This window comes from Dromiciops gliroides, chromosome X, assembly GCF_019393635.1.
Source record: "Dromiciops gliroides isolate mDroGli1 chromosome X, mDroGli1.pri, whole genome shotgun sequence".
Lineage (NCBI taxonomy): Eukaryota > Metazoa > Chordata > Mammalia > Microbiotheria > Microbiotheriidae > Dromiciops > Dromiciops gliroides.
This window is the reverse complement of record NC_057867.1, coordinates 80,260,640-80,274,871: the sequence shown is the minus strand read 5'-3', so window position 1 is coordinate 80,274,871 and position 14,232 is coordinate 80,260,640. Positions and strand designations below refer to the sequence as shown.

The window sequence follows — 14,232 nt, the reverse complement described above, 5'->3', positions numbered from 1 at the left end:
CCGGAAGGGGGGAGGGGGAGCTGGTAAAGTGCACAGTGCGCTCTAAGTTGACAGAAGAGATCATTCGGAAAATAGAAGGAGGAGGATGTAGGTGCCTTGGAAGGTAGCTTAGTGCCTGAGATTTCTGCCTTCGGTGTAAGTGGCCCCTGGGACAGGAAGCAAAGGGTAATTCCTTCCCCCCCGCCCAAGGCATTATTGGTTCAGTCCTCGCTCCCAGGGGTTGGAGACATCCAGAAGAGAGGCGGAGACAGCCTGAGGGTGTCCAAAGCTATCGCTTTTGCGCTTCCGGGTTGCCGCGGCCCAGCGTCACAACCCGGAATTGGATGTTGGGTGGGGAGGAGTGCCTGCGGCGTCCGGGCTTCGGGGCCGTCGGCTGGGACTTGAGCTGGCGCTTACTGGGGAGGCCTCCGTCGCTCCCTTTGGTGTCGTCCCCGCCGCAGCGTCCGTGGCGTGTCGCGACTCAGGCCCGGCCCGGCCCGGCCCGGCCCGGCCCGGCGCCCGAAAAGGCCGCGGGCTCCCAGGGTCCTGGTGGGGCCGAAGCCTAAGCCTGAAGGCCCGAGTCTCCGGCCTCCGGCCTCCGGCCTCCGGGGTGAGTCCGGAGCCCTGGCCCCGCCCTTGGGTCGCTGGCGGGCCCGCCCCATCCCTCCCCCCGGCCCCGCCCGCGGCTGTCCTCTGGGCGCCTCGGCCTTCACGCCGCTCGGGCGTGTTCAGCCTCCCCCCGCCTTCTGTGCCTCGGCTCGGGGCCGAGGATTTGCGGATGCCCCCGGGCTGACCAACTCCCCTTTGCCCCCATGCCTCTACCCCCCCCCCATCCTTCTTTGTAGTCGTGGGGGAGGGAGAAGTGTGGCGGAAAAGCGTAGGCTTTTCTTCGCCCCCATGTTCCTAGACTTGGAGGGGGAGAGGGAAGCGGGGAGGGGGGGGGGAGAAATTCCCTCGTTACGGTCGAGTGGCCAGAGATCTGGGATTAGGGTTGGAAAGGCCTTCTCCGACACTTGTGTGAGCCTAGGCAAGTCTCTTGGCTTCATTTGTAAAATGGCTTTGGCAATCACGGGCCCGACTTCCCAAGGTTGTTTTGAGTATCAGATGCCACAACATATAAATGTTAGCGCTTTTTCTTACTGACAGTAATGACGGGATGGGGATGTGGTTGTGGCATTAGGGGTACCCTTCTCTGAAGTCATCGAGGTGGCACCGCAGTGGCACTGGGCTTGGAGAGTCTGGAAGACCTGACTTCAAGTCCTGGCCTAGACACTCAGGGCAAGTCACTTAACCTCCGTTTGCCTCAGTTTCCTCATCTATAAACCTACCTTCTGGAGTCATTGTGAAGATTAAACGAGATCAAAATTGTAAAGCATTTAGCACAGTGAATGCACATAGGGAGCGCCATATAAATGCTAGCTGCTATTACCACCACCACCGCAGCCCTTTCCACTTCATCCTTCCACACTAATACAGGCCGGAAAGGACCTTCCCCATTAGGTTGTAAAGTCCTTTTGCCTTTTTTTGTATCCTCAGAGGTTAGCCTCCCATGGTGCCTGGCTCATTGGTTTTCACTCGTGCCCTACTCTTCTCCATGAGGTCATCTTTTTTTTTTTTTGGTGAAGCAATTGGGGTTAAGTGACTTGCCCAGGGTCACACAGCTTGTAAGTGTCAAGTATCTGAGGCCGGATTTGAACTCAGGTCCTCCTGAATCCAGGGCTGGTGCTTTATCCACTGTGCCACCTAGCTACCCCTCCATGAGGTCTTGACAAGGATACTGGGGTAGTTTGTCTTCAGTGGATTAAGACAGATATTAGGTGACTTGCCTCAGTTTCCTCATCTGTAAAATGAACTGGAGAAGGAAATGGTAAACTACCTCAGTACCTTTGCCAAGAAAACCCCAAATGGGGTCACAAAGAGTCAGACGTGACTGAAGAATAACCGAACAATGACTTCTTGACTCCAGACCCAACACTTTGTCCGCTGAGCTTCCTAGCTGCTTCCCCATAGTATGTGCCTGGAACATAGTAGGTGCTTAATAAATGTTTATCGACTGATTGAAAATGACTGGCAGTATAGTTGAGGTATGCTTTGGACTCCGTGGGCATGTTTGCCCACAGAAATATACAGTTAGCAGGGGCCTCAGGAGCCTGCTAGTCCAGCCCCTAGCCAGGAGAAATCCTCAGTCTAACATAGCTGACTAATGGTTGCCCAGCCCACTTGGGACACTTGACACAGGGCCGGGCACATGGGCATTTAATAAAAACTTGTTGACTTCCTAGTGCAGCTCTGATTGGTGGGAAGTTTTCCCTGACTGAACCTCCTCCTGCTTCCAGGGCCAAATAGGCCCAGTAGACTCTCTCTTCCTGCCCCTCTACTCCTCAGGCTTTTTTCTTTCTAGCTAAGCATTCCTAGGTCTTTCAGACTGTCCTTACATGATGGGACCCTCTAGGCCTTTCATGTTGCTTGCCTTCCAGCTCAATAATGCTCTTCTTAAATGGGTGCCCCAAATTCAGTGCTCCTTGGAGCTAACGTTTGAAAAATTTGCCAAGCACTTTAACACATATCATCTGATACAATCCTCACAACACTCCTTGGAGGCAGGTGATGTTACTATCTCCATTTTACAGATGAGGAAACTGGAGAGGACAGAAAGCTGAGTGACATGCCTGTCTGGGATCTCACAGCTAAGGAATCTTCATCGAATTCTAATTCAGGATTTCCCTGGCTCCAGGTTCAGGGCTTTATGCCCTGCACCACCTAGGGGCCAAATGAAGTCCTGCACCACTCTGCTGCTGATAGCCTGCCGAGTTGGCACCAACTTGGCTGAATGGAGTCTAGCCATTGAGACGGTTTCAAATCTTGCTTCTTGTCTCATCATCCTAATTCATGTGGCTCCATCTTTTCCACAAGAGGCAATGGCCCATCTTTGAGGCTGGCTTTTTGTAAACCCCCTCCATGCCGTGTATAGATGTTCACCAAGCCTCTCTATAGAGACATGTGGGAGAATTTCCCCAAGAATGGGAGTCAAGTTCACTGGCCTATAGTTTGCACACTTTGTTTTCTTACCTTTTTGGAAAATTGGGACATTTGCCTTTCTTCAGTTCTGCAGTGCTTCTCCCATTTTCTATGCTCTTTCAGATTTCATGGACAGCGTGTTAGCAACCACATCTGCCTGTTCTTATGATTGATATGCATCAGGTGAAGACTTCATTGGAGGTAACTAGGTACACTCCCTTTGACTTCCTAGTAGTTAGTTTTGTCACCATCATTTCCTGAGAAAACAGGGACAAACTAAGAATTTGGCAGCTCTGCCTTCACTTATTTGTAGAGACAGGGCAGGGCAGCAGCAGCCGCTCAGCGAGAAAACCATACATTCACATTATCTATGTTTGTTTGTATTTTTATATATTTTGTTAAACATGTCCCAGTGACGTGAAAATCTGTCTTCCTGCTGGGAGTGTTGCAGGACCTACTGGGTGCTTTCTGCTGTACATATCTTTGGGGAGAAAAAAAGTCTAACTTAGTTGATGATTTCATTCACATTGGCCTCTTCAGATAACTTCGGATTTTTTTTCTCCTCACTGGAATTTTCTCTCTATATGTCTTTAGAATTTTCCATCCTTCCTAGATGGAATTCCCCTGTTGAAATTTAATTTATGGGGTCCTACATCTTCTTTCTCTGAACCCTTTGAAGTCTTTCCTAAAATCTAGGTTGCATGCTAGCCTATGTTGGACTTTCCTTCTCTAGCACAAACTCTAGGAGAGACTGCCTACTTATGCCCAAGGTTTCTACCATTTCCACCCCAACAACCAGTTGTAGCTAAGTATTGAGTGCTTACTGTGTGCCAGACACTGTACTAAGTACTAGGGATACAAAAAGAGTCAAAAGGCAATCCCTGCCCTCAAGGAGCTTACAGTCTAATGGGGAGATGACATACAAACAAATATGTACAATCGAGCTATATGCAGGATAAATAGGAAATAATTAATGGAGGGAAGGCACTGGAATTAAGGGGGTTTGGGGGAGGCTTCCTGTGGGAAGGTAGGATTTTCCTTGAGACTTAAAGAAAACCAGGGAGGTCAGTGGTCAGAGTGGAGGGGAGAAAGTGTTGCATGCATGGGAGACAGCCAGAGAGAATGCCTGGAGCCCAGAGATGAAGGGTCTTGTTCTTGGAATAGCTAGGAGGCTGGGGTCACTGGATCAAAGAGTACATGTTGGTGAGTAAGGCTTAAGAAGACTGGGAAGGTAGGAGGGGGCTAGGCTATGAAGGGCTTTGAATGCCAAACAGAACTTTTTATCTTTAATTCTGGAGGTGATAGGGAGCCACTGGAGTTTATTGAGTGTGCGTGGGGTGTAACATAGTCACACCTGAGCTTTAGGAAAATCAATTAGTTGTTGTTTGTCCTTTGTTCTCTGAGAGGACCATGACATCGGGAGGTGATGTCATGACTTGCACTGCATTGGATTTCAGTGAGGGAAGGCTGTGCAGAGTCACCATCCTCACTCTCTCCTCCACAGTCATCTAGTCCAGTGGCAAGATGGAGATCAGGGTGACTTGAGATGGCCCCAGATGTTTAAAGGCAATCTGGGTTAAGTGACTTGTCCAGGGTCATACAGCTAGTAAATGTCTGAGGTGAGGTTTGAATTCAGGTCCTCCTCACTCCAGGTCCAGGGCTCTATCCACTGTGCCCCCTAGCTGCCCCAGGAAAATCAATTTAGTGATTGAGTGGAGGATAGAGTGTAATGGGGAGAGACATGAGGCAGACAAACACCCCCCCCCCAAAAAAAGCAGGGTATTGCAGTAGTCCAGGCATGAGGTGATGAGGGCCTGTAGGAGGGTGGGGGCCATGTCAGAGGAGCAATGCCTCATAGTGAGCTCCTTGAAGACAGGGACTGTTTTTTGCCTTTCTTTGTATCCCCAGTGCTTAGCACAGTCCCTGGTACATGGTAAGTATGCATTAATAAGCACCTTCATTGTACTGGGCACTATGAGAGGCACTGGGGATATAGAGACAGAATGAAAAACAGTATACACTCAAGGATTTTGCAAGAATATGTCTTGAGACATAGTGTGCTTTGTTCTTATTCATTTTAAAATGAACCTGGAATTGGGTATAGTAAGAAAATTCTTTTTTAGATAGGCAAGATAATACCTGTCAGGTTTCCCATAAATCGTGGTATAGTTCTTATGCCCTTGGGTTTTTTTTTCCAGGCACTGAACTAATTGAATGAACGGGCATCATTGCAAGAGTCAGCCTTGTGAGATGGTACAACCCAACGGGGGTCCATCAGGAGATTACGAGACCCTTGGTGAAGGGACTTCCCTGGGGAAACCAACCATGCTGCATCTCCCTTCCAACCAAGTCTCTCCGGAGGCTCTCCAGCGCTTCTTGGAGGAGAACCAAGAACTGAGAGGTGAGTGCTCCTCTGCCAGCTGGGTCTAGTAGAAGGGAATGGTCAAGGGAACCTGATGGCTGAGGGTCAAGGTCTTCAGTGTTTTTGTGTTGAGGAGCTAGTCTATATGTGTGAAGTCTTGGGAGTGACAGGACTGAGGTGGAGATGCCAGAGGGGAGTCCAGGATGGGGCCTAGCCGTATTTCCCTTCCCTTTCCAATAGGGGTTAGGAACTTGTGGTCTCTAAATTTTTTTTATAACATTATAAATGTGTTTTGAGGCAGATGGTTTCTTTGATAATACGTTGCATCTCTTCTCTCTCATGGCGTTTCAGCTGCAAGTTCAGCTGCCTCTTTGTGTTGCTTTCATTTACTTGATTGTTGTCATGATGTCTGTTCTTCTCATGGCTTTCCTTACTTTGCTTTTTGCTCATGAATGAATGATCATGGAAATCTTAGGTTTCTCAAATTCCTCACATTTGTAGTTTCTTATGGTTTAGTAGTATTCCACTACATTGGAGTCCATCATATTCACATTTAATTGACCTGAATTCAACTCCACATGCCAGGCAGAAAATAAAAGACAGTTACAGTTGACATGATGTAGGTGGAAGGTCTCTATTGAACCCACTAAGTGTATACCCTAGAAGGAGCCTGAGATGGGTGACTATATCTGTTGTTCCTGCTGTTGGAGCTCAGACCCCAAGAGGGTTTCACAACCTCTTGCTCCAATGACTGATACGAGAATCTCCTCTCCATCATAACCATTGGCTATGGTTTCTTCAGTTAATTACTGAGCATTAACTAACCACCTGCTGTTTGCCTAGGCATTGCGAGGCACTGGGGGTACAAAGGTCAAATGAAACAAACAGGGGTGTGTGTGTGTGTGTGTGTGTGTGTGTGTGGTGGGGTGGGAGCCAGAATTCCAAAAGTGGAAATGGTATTCCTATTCATATACACACATCTGTGTATATGCATGTGTATCTGTATATGTGTGTATACAACGTACAAAGCACCATGTGATGAGGGAGAGGTGTTGGGATGTGGGAAGGGGAATACAGTCCTGCCTAAGGGGCTTGGCAAAGCCCTGATGCAGAAGGTGGAACTTGAGCTGAGCATTGAAAGAAAGGAGAGGGGCAGCTAGGTGGTGCAGTAGATAGAGCACCGGCCCTGGATTCAGGAGGACCTTAGTTCAAATCTGGCCTCAGACACTTAACACTTACTAGCTGTGTGACCCTAGGCAAGTCACTTAACCCCAATTGCCTCACTAAAAAAAAAAAAGGAAAAGAAAGAAAGGAAAGCTTTCTTCCACACCACACACATTGAGAAGGGAGATGGAGTGTCATGTGTGAGGAGTGAGGAGGAAGCTGCTTGGACTAGACTGCTGAGCCTTGTGTAATAAGCCTAGAAAGGTAGGCTGGGACTTGAAATACTATAGAGACAGTCACTGTTCGATCTCAAAGAAACTCTAGGGAGCCAGTTGGGTTTTGAGTGGGGTGGGGTGTGGTCATGTTTCTGCCTTAGATAAAATCATCTGGGTGGTTTAGGCTGGTCGGGTTAAAGAGACAGATGGCTTTTATCCCAGTCTGCTAAGTTCCATTGACCTGGTGTCTTCTCTTGGCCCCTTGGTAGAGCAGGAAGAAGAACTAGTGACTTGGGGTCGAGGGTTCTCATCCTCTCATGACCTTTATGCACACTGCTTTCTGAAGCCCTTCCAAAAGTATTGTTTCCCCTCATCAGTTTTCCTGCCAGCTACTTACTGTGACTTGACCTGTTTTGGTTTTCTGCCTGAAAGTAAGTTTTGATTCCAACTTCTTTCAGCTTAGTTGGACAAGGGGGAAAAAGTATTTTCATTCTGTCGTTGCCACAGCAACAATCTCAGATGAATTTGTTCTCTTGATTTGGGGTGCCTTATTTTAAACTTTGAAATTTAAAGAGACCCTGGACCCTTTTCAACTACAGTTGTTTAAAGAAACTGTATTGGACCTGATAGAAAATTTAAGGGCTTTTCCAGGGTAGTTTTGACAAGCTTGACTGTACCAACTTGGAATCTGTCCTCTCCCCTCCCTGTCCAAGATGCCACTGTTTTATATCCCCGTTCCTTGGCTTTTTTGGCCATTCTCTAATCCACTTTATTTTTGGTGGTTTACTACCAGAAGCGGTTGCGTTACAGACATTTTAGTATATATGGAAACTTCCTTTCTGTCTTTGACCTCCTTGGCCCATCCGTAGTAGATTCACTGAATCACAGAGGGTGATCCATTTAGTGACTTTGTTGTCTTAATTCCAAATTGCTTTCTGGAAAGGTTCAACCAATTGGTTCTATTAAAAGTGCATTATTGTGCCTATCTTCCCATGGACTCACCCACATTCACTTTTCCTGTTTTTTAAAATCATGTCTGTCAGTTTGATCGGTGGGAGGTGAAGCTATAGGGTTATTTTCATGTGCATTTCTCTTATTGATGACTAGGAGCATTTTCAAATTCATTATTGGTAATTTGCATTTCTTCCTTTGAAAACTGTTTCTTCTCATTGGGGTAATGGCTCTCTCTCTGGAATTTCTTTAAAAGACAGTTTAAAAAGATAAACTTTCTCTTGGGATGATGAAAGCTGAGAGATGATATTTTATAAAGCCAGTTTTTTATGGGGGGAATGCAAAGGGTGAACGAACTATGGACTTCTTTACCCAGTTCTGGTTTAAACTGAGGAGAGGGACCCTTCTGAAGTTTTTTGGAAACTAAGAAGGAATAGTGATATGGTATGGAGGTAAGACCCTGGGACAGCGAATCTGGAGACTTGGGTCCTAGTACAGACTCTGCTGCCATTGTCTAATGGTGAGACCTCAATGGCAAATTCCTTCCCTGATCTGGCTCTGAATCTGTAATTTGTAAAACAAAGGAGTTGTGTCAAACAGCTAGTGAAACCTTGCTCCTGGAGACAGAGTCAAGGTGGTGGAGTGAGAGGCAGCATTTTAGTCCAGCTCACGCAGCTCTACCTTGACAAAGATTAGAACATGCATCTGTCTGAATTCTGATTGGGAACCCCCCCCCCCCATCACAGCGAGTTGCTTTTCCAGCCCAGGGCATCTCAGGAAACTAGATGGATAGGTCTGAGAGGTCTGTGGACACTGGGGCAGGGACTGGCCAGGAGCATAGCTTAGAGGCAGCTGTAGCAAGCATTTGAGCACCCAAGGACTGACAGGCCTGAGGGCTGAGATGGGGCACCAGGGCAAGAAAAGAGCCCAGGGGATCTCTGAACTAGCAGTGGGTGCAGGAACAGGGAGCATGTGGCACCTCCATAGCTACCACCCAGTTCCAGCTCACAGATCCAGGGCAGAAAGGAGTGGATACGAGTGTGGGCACCAGCTGTGTCCTCAGCAAGGAACATGTTGCAGAAACTTACCTGCGTGGCTCTGATTCCAGGGGCAGAGCAGCAACTCATTTCTAGCCTTTCACCTAGTACCATAAGCCTGCAGTAGGATAACCAAGGCAAGAGTCCCAGACCAGAGGAGGGCCAGGAGTTCAGAGCCTTTCAGCAGGACAATGGTGGCTGAGTCCAGCAGCTGTCTGCTGAAATCCCCAATTAAGGACAAGTCCAGAGACTCAAACCTGGGTCAGGAACTTGCAGAGCACAGACTAGGAGGGCAGTGAACAGACCTCATCTGGTATCTCTCTACTTTTAGAGTGCTGAAAATCTGCAGGCCCCCAACTAGAGTTGTGAAAGTAGCAGAAGGACATGATAATAACAAATAACAATAATAATAGCTAACATTTTTATAGTGCTTTAGATGTGCCAAGCACTACATTTATTATCTCATTTGATCGTCACAACAACTTTGGGAAGTAGGTGCTGTTATCATCCCTATTTTGTAGAGGAAGAAACTGAGGCAGGTGGAGGTGAAGTGACTTGACGAGGGCAGAGCTCAGCACTAATATTAAATCCATAGTCAAGATACTGGATGGAAGAACAAGCAAACAAAGAAGGAACCCAAACATAAAAAGCTACTATAGTGACAGGGAAATTCAAGGCATAGACCCAGAAGAAAATGACTTGAAACACCTGTAAGCAAAACCTTAAAGAAAAATGCATCTGGGACACTAGTCTAACAAGAATTCCTAAAAGAAATTAAATAGCAGGCATAAAGATGATTTTTAAAATCAAATAACAGGAAAAGCAGGAAAAGAAATGAGAGCTATGGAAGAATGTTATGAAAAGAGAATTAACAGATTTGTAAAAGGTACTGAACACTACTGAAGAAAATAACTCCTTAAAATTAGAATTGGCCAAAGAGAGATATAAAACCTTACAGAAGAAAACAGCTCCTTAAATTGACTAATTAGAATTGGCTAATGATGCCATGAAACATCAAGAATTAATAAAACAGTCAAAAGATGGGGAAAATAGAAGAAAATGTGAAATATTTTATAGGAAAAAATGACTTGCAAAACAGAGGAGAAATAATTTAATTTTGTTACCTGAAAGGAATAAACAAGAGCCTGGACATCATATTTCAAAGAATTATAAAGGAAAACTGCTCAAATCTCTTAGAACTAAAGGGCAAAGTAAAAAATGAAAGAATCCACTGGTCACCTCCTAAACGAAACCCCAAGATGAAATGAAACCCCAAATATTTAAATTAATATTATAGGCAAGATCTAGAGCTCACATGTCAAGGAGAAAATGGTGTAAGTAGTGTGAAACAATTCAAGTACAGTGAAACCACAGTTAGTATCACCGAAGATTTAGTAGCTACCACTGTGAAGGAATGGAGGGCTTGGAATATGATATTCAGGAAGGCAAAGGATCTAGGATTACCATCAAAAATAACCTATCTGGGGAAACAGCATAATACTTCAGGGGAAAAATGGATATTTAATGAAATAGAGGATTTCCAAGCATTTCTGATGAAAAGACCAGAGCTGAATAGAAAATTTGATATTCAAACACAGGACTCAAGAGAAACATAATAAGGTAAACATGAGTCAGAAGTCATAATAGACTAAAAAGGTTACACTGTTTACATTATAATATGGGGAGGGGATACATGTAACCCCTCAGAACTTTATCATTAACAGAGGTCTGATTAGACAGAAGGCCTGAGTAAGATTCTATTACATTGGGATGATTTCAAAAGAAGAATGGAAGGATAGGGAAGAGGAGTGCACTGGGAGAGGGTGATGGGAGAGGAAGAAGGGGGAAAATAACCTCACAAAAATGGGGTGAGCAACGATCAGTTTATATAATGGGAAGGGGCAGTGCTGGAGGGAAATGGACAACACTTGACTGTCACTTGTATCTGAATTGTTTCAAAGAGGAAAGAATAAACAAACACACACACAGTTGGGTACAGAAATTTCATCTCACTTAACGGGGAAGTAGGGAAAGGGGTTAAAAGAAAGAGGAATACGATGGAGGGTAGATTAAGGGAAAACAGAATTTTTTAAAAAATAAAAGTATTTTATTATTTTCTAGTTACATGTAGAAATAGTTTTTAACATTTGTTTATATAAGATTTTCAATTTCCAATTTTTCTCCCTCCCCCACTTCCCTAGACAGCAGGTAATCTGATATAGGTTATATATACATAATAACATTAAACATTTCTGCATTAGTCATGTTATTTTTTTTTTTTTTTAAGTGAGGCAATTGGGGTTAAGTGACTTGCCCAGGGTCACACAGCCAGTAAGTGTTAAGTGTCTGAGGCTGGATTTGAACTCAGGTACTCCTGACTCCACGGCCGATGCTCTATTCACTGCGCCACCTAGCTGCCCCCATTAGTCATGTTATAAGAGAAGAATCAGAGCAAAAAGGAAAAACCTCAAAACAGAAAACCAATAGCACCAAAAACAAAAGAAATAGTATGGTCCAATCAGAATCCATATTCCACAGTTCCTTTTTTTTTTTTTCCCCTGGATTTAGAGAGCCTTTTCCATCATGAGTCTTTTGGAACTTTGTTGTACCATTGGATTGGTGAGAAGAATCTAGTCTATCACAGTTGATCAACACATAATGTTGATGATACTGTGTACAGTGTTCTGGTTCTGCTCATCTCACTCATCATCAGTTCATGCAAGTCCTTCTAGGTTTCTCTGAACTCCTCCTGCTCATCCTTTCTTACAGCACAATAGAATTCCACTACATTCATATACCACAACTTGTTCAGCCATTCCTCAATTGATGGGCAGCCCCTCAATTTCCAATTCCTTGCCACCACAAAAAGAGCAGCTATAAATATTTTTGCACATATGGGTCCTTTTCCCTTTTTTATGATCTCTTTGGGAAAAAGACCCAAAAGTGGTATTGCTGGGTCAAAGGGGTATGCACAGCTTTATAGCCCTTTGGGCATAGTTCCAAATTGCTCTCCAGAATGGTTGGATCAGTTTACAGCTCCACCAACAATGCATTAGTGTTCCAATTTTTCCACAGCTTCTCCAACATTTATTTTCCCTTTTTGTCATATTAGCCAATCTGATAGGTGTCAGGTGGTACCTCAGAGTTGTTTTAATTTGCATCTCTCTAATCAATAGTGATTTAGAGCATTTTTTCATATGGAAATAGATAGCTCTGATGTCTTCATCAGAAAACTGCCTGTTCATATCCTTTGACCATTTCTCAATTGGGGAATGACTTGGATTCTTATAAATTTGATTTAGTTCCCTATATTTTAGAAATGAGGCCTTTAGGGGCAGCTAGATGGCATAGTAGATAGAGCACCAGCCCTGGAGTCAGGAGTACCTGAGTTCAAATCCGGCCTCAGACACTTAACACTTACTGGCTGTGTGACCATGGGCAAGTCACTTAACCCCCATTGCCCTGAAAAAAAAAAAGACAAAAAAAAGAAATGAGGCCTTTATCAGAGGTACTGGCCATAAAAATTGTTTCCCAGCTTTCTGCCTCCCTTCTAATTTTGGATGCATTGCTTCTGTTTGTACAAAAACCTTTTAATTTAATGTAATCAAAATCATCCATTTTGCATTTTATAATATTCTCTATCTCTTGTTTGGTCATAAACTGCTCTCCTTTCCAAAGATCTGAAAGGTAGACTATTCCTTCTTTTCCTAATTTACCTATGGTATCACCTCTTATGGCTAAATCATGTAACCATTTTGACCTTATTTTAGTATAAGGTGTCACATGTTGGTCTATGCCTAATTTCTGCCATACTATCTTCCAGCAAAACAGACTTTTGAGAAGTGGACAGGGTTAAAACAAAAGGAAGGATAAGTATAAGAAAATAGCATAAAAGGAAATATACAATTAGCTGTCATAACTGTGAATGTGAATGGGATGAACTCACCCATAAAACTGAAGAAGATATCAGAATTGATTAGAAACCAGAATCCAACAATATGTTGTTTACAAGAAATATACTTGAGACAAATTAATAAATAGAGTTAAAAATAAGGGGCTGGGGGCAGCTAGGTGGCACAGTGGATAAAGCACCAGCCCTGGATTCAGGAGTACCTGAGTTCAAATCTGGCCTCAGACACTTGACACTTACTAGCTGTGTGACCCTGGGCAAGTCACTTAACCCCCATTGCCCTGCAAAAAAAAAAAAAAAAGGAAATGTGAAATGAATTTCAGGAATAAATAGCAATACAAATTTCAGGAGGAAATAGTAAAATTATTATTATGGGACCACAATTTATCCCTCTTAAACCTACATAAATCTTACCATAAAATAAACAAGTAAGAAATTAAGGAGATGAATAGAATTTTAGAAAAGATACGATAGACTGCTGGGGAGAGTATTGACTAAGAATAGAAAGGAGTATATCTTTTTCAGCTGCACATGGCCCCTTCACAAAAACTGACAATGTATTAAGTCATAAAAACCCCACAAATGCCAAAACCAGATATATTAAATGCATCTTTTTCTGACCATAATGCAATAAAAGTTATATTCAATAAAAGGTCTTTGAAGCATAGATTAAAAATTAATTGGAAACTAAATAATCAAATCCCCCCAAAATTAGTAGGTCAGAGAACAAATAATAGAAACATTCAGTGATTTTTGTTAAACATAATGGCAACAATGAGATAATATTCCAAATATGTGGGATATATCATAAGCCATAATAACTGATCAGCAAAATGACCCTTCACAGTTCCAAAGGCCTCATGATGAATCATGCAGCCTACCTCTAGAAATAGAACTGATGAGCTTAGAGGGAAGATTCAAGCATGTTTTTTTTATGCTTTTTCTTGCCTTTTTTAAAAAAAACATGGCCACTGTAGAAATTTATTTTGCATCACTATCCATATTTGTAAGGGGTTTTGTTTTTCTAGTCTTCTCATTGGATTGGAGAGGGAGTGAATTTTGAATTGTGCCTTCTAGCTGTCTGCTTAGTGACAGACATTGTGCTAAGTCCTAGGGATACGAAGAAAGGCAAAAAACAGTCACTGCCTTCCAAAGCCCAGCCTTAGGGGAGTGGGTGCTGGATTTTAGCAAAATTTCCTTGGCCAGTTGTAATGCTGAATTGGGTAGCATATTTGTAAAGAGGGAGTATGAATGATAGAGAGAAGCTGTTTTAGATTAATCTTAACCCTTTTTAATCCTTCTGAGCAGCTAAGTAGTGCTGCAGTGAATAGAACAGTGAGCTTAGAATTAAGAGGACTCATCTTTGTGAGTTCAAATCTGGCCTCATACACTTACTAGCTGTGTGACCCTAGGCAAGTCACTTCACCCTGTTTGCTTCAGTCTCCTCATCTGTAAAATGAGCTGGAGAAAGAAATGGCAAATCACTCCAGGATCTCTGCCCAGAGAACCCCAAGTGGGGTCATGAAGAGTCAGACACGACTGAAGTGATTCAACAATAACCCTTTTTATCCTGTGTCACCAGTAAAACCATTTATT

At 43.8% G+C, this 14,232-nt stretch overlaps 1 protein-coding gene across 14 annotated transcripts in view; it reads left to right on the top strand.

Annotated features, from left to right (window-relative positions):
* The window catches only part of IKBKG (inhibitor of nuclear factor kappa B kinase regulatory subunit gamma), a 104,292-nt gene that overhangs the window by 66,097 nt on the left and 23,963 nt on the right, over positions 1-14,232 (top strand). For 7 of the 14 annotated variants that reach the window (XM_043973616.1, XM_043973620.1, XM_043973621.1 and 4 more), the window contains exons 1-3: positions 314-589; positions 3,121-3,198; positions 5,196-5,398. In XM_043973616.1, the coding sequence (XP_043829551.1) occupies positions 5,212-5,398 (187 nt within the window). In that variant the 5' untranslated portion in view covers positions 314-589; positions 3,121-3,198; positions 5,196-5,211. The other 7 variants (XM_043973609.1, XM_043973608.1, XM_043973610.1 and 4 more) reach the window with 6 other exon arrangements.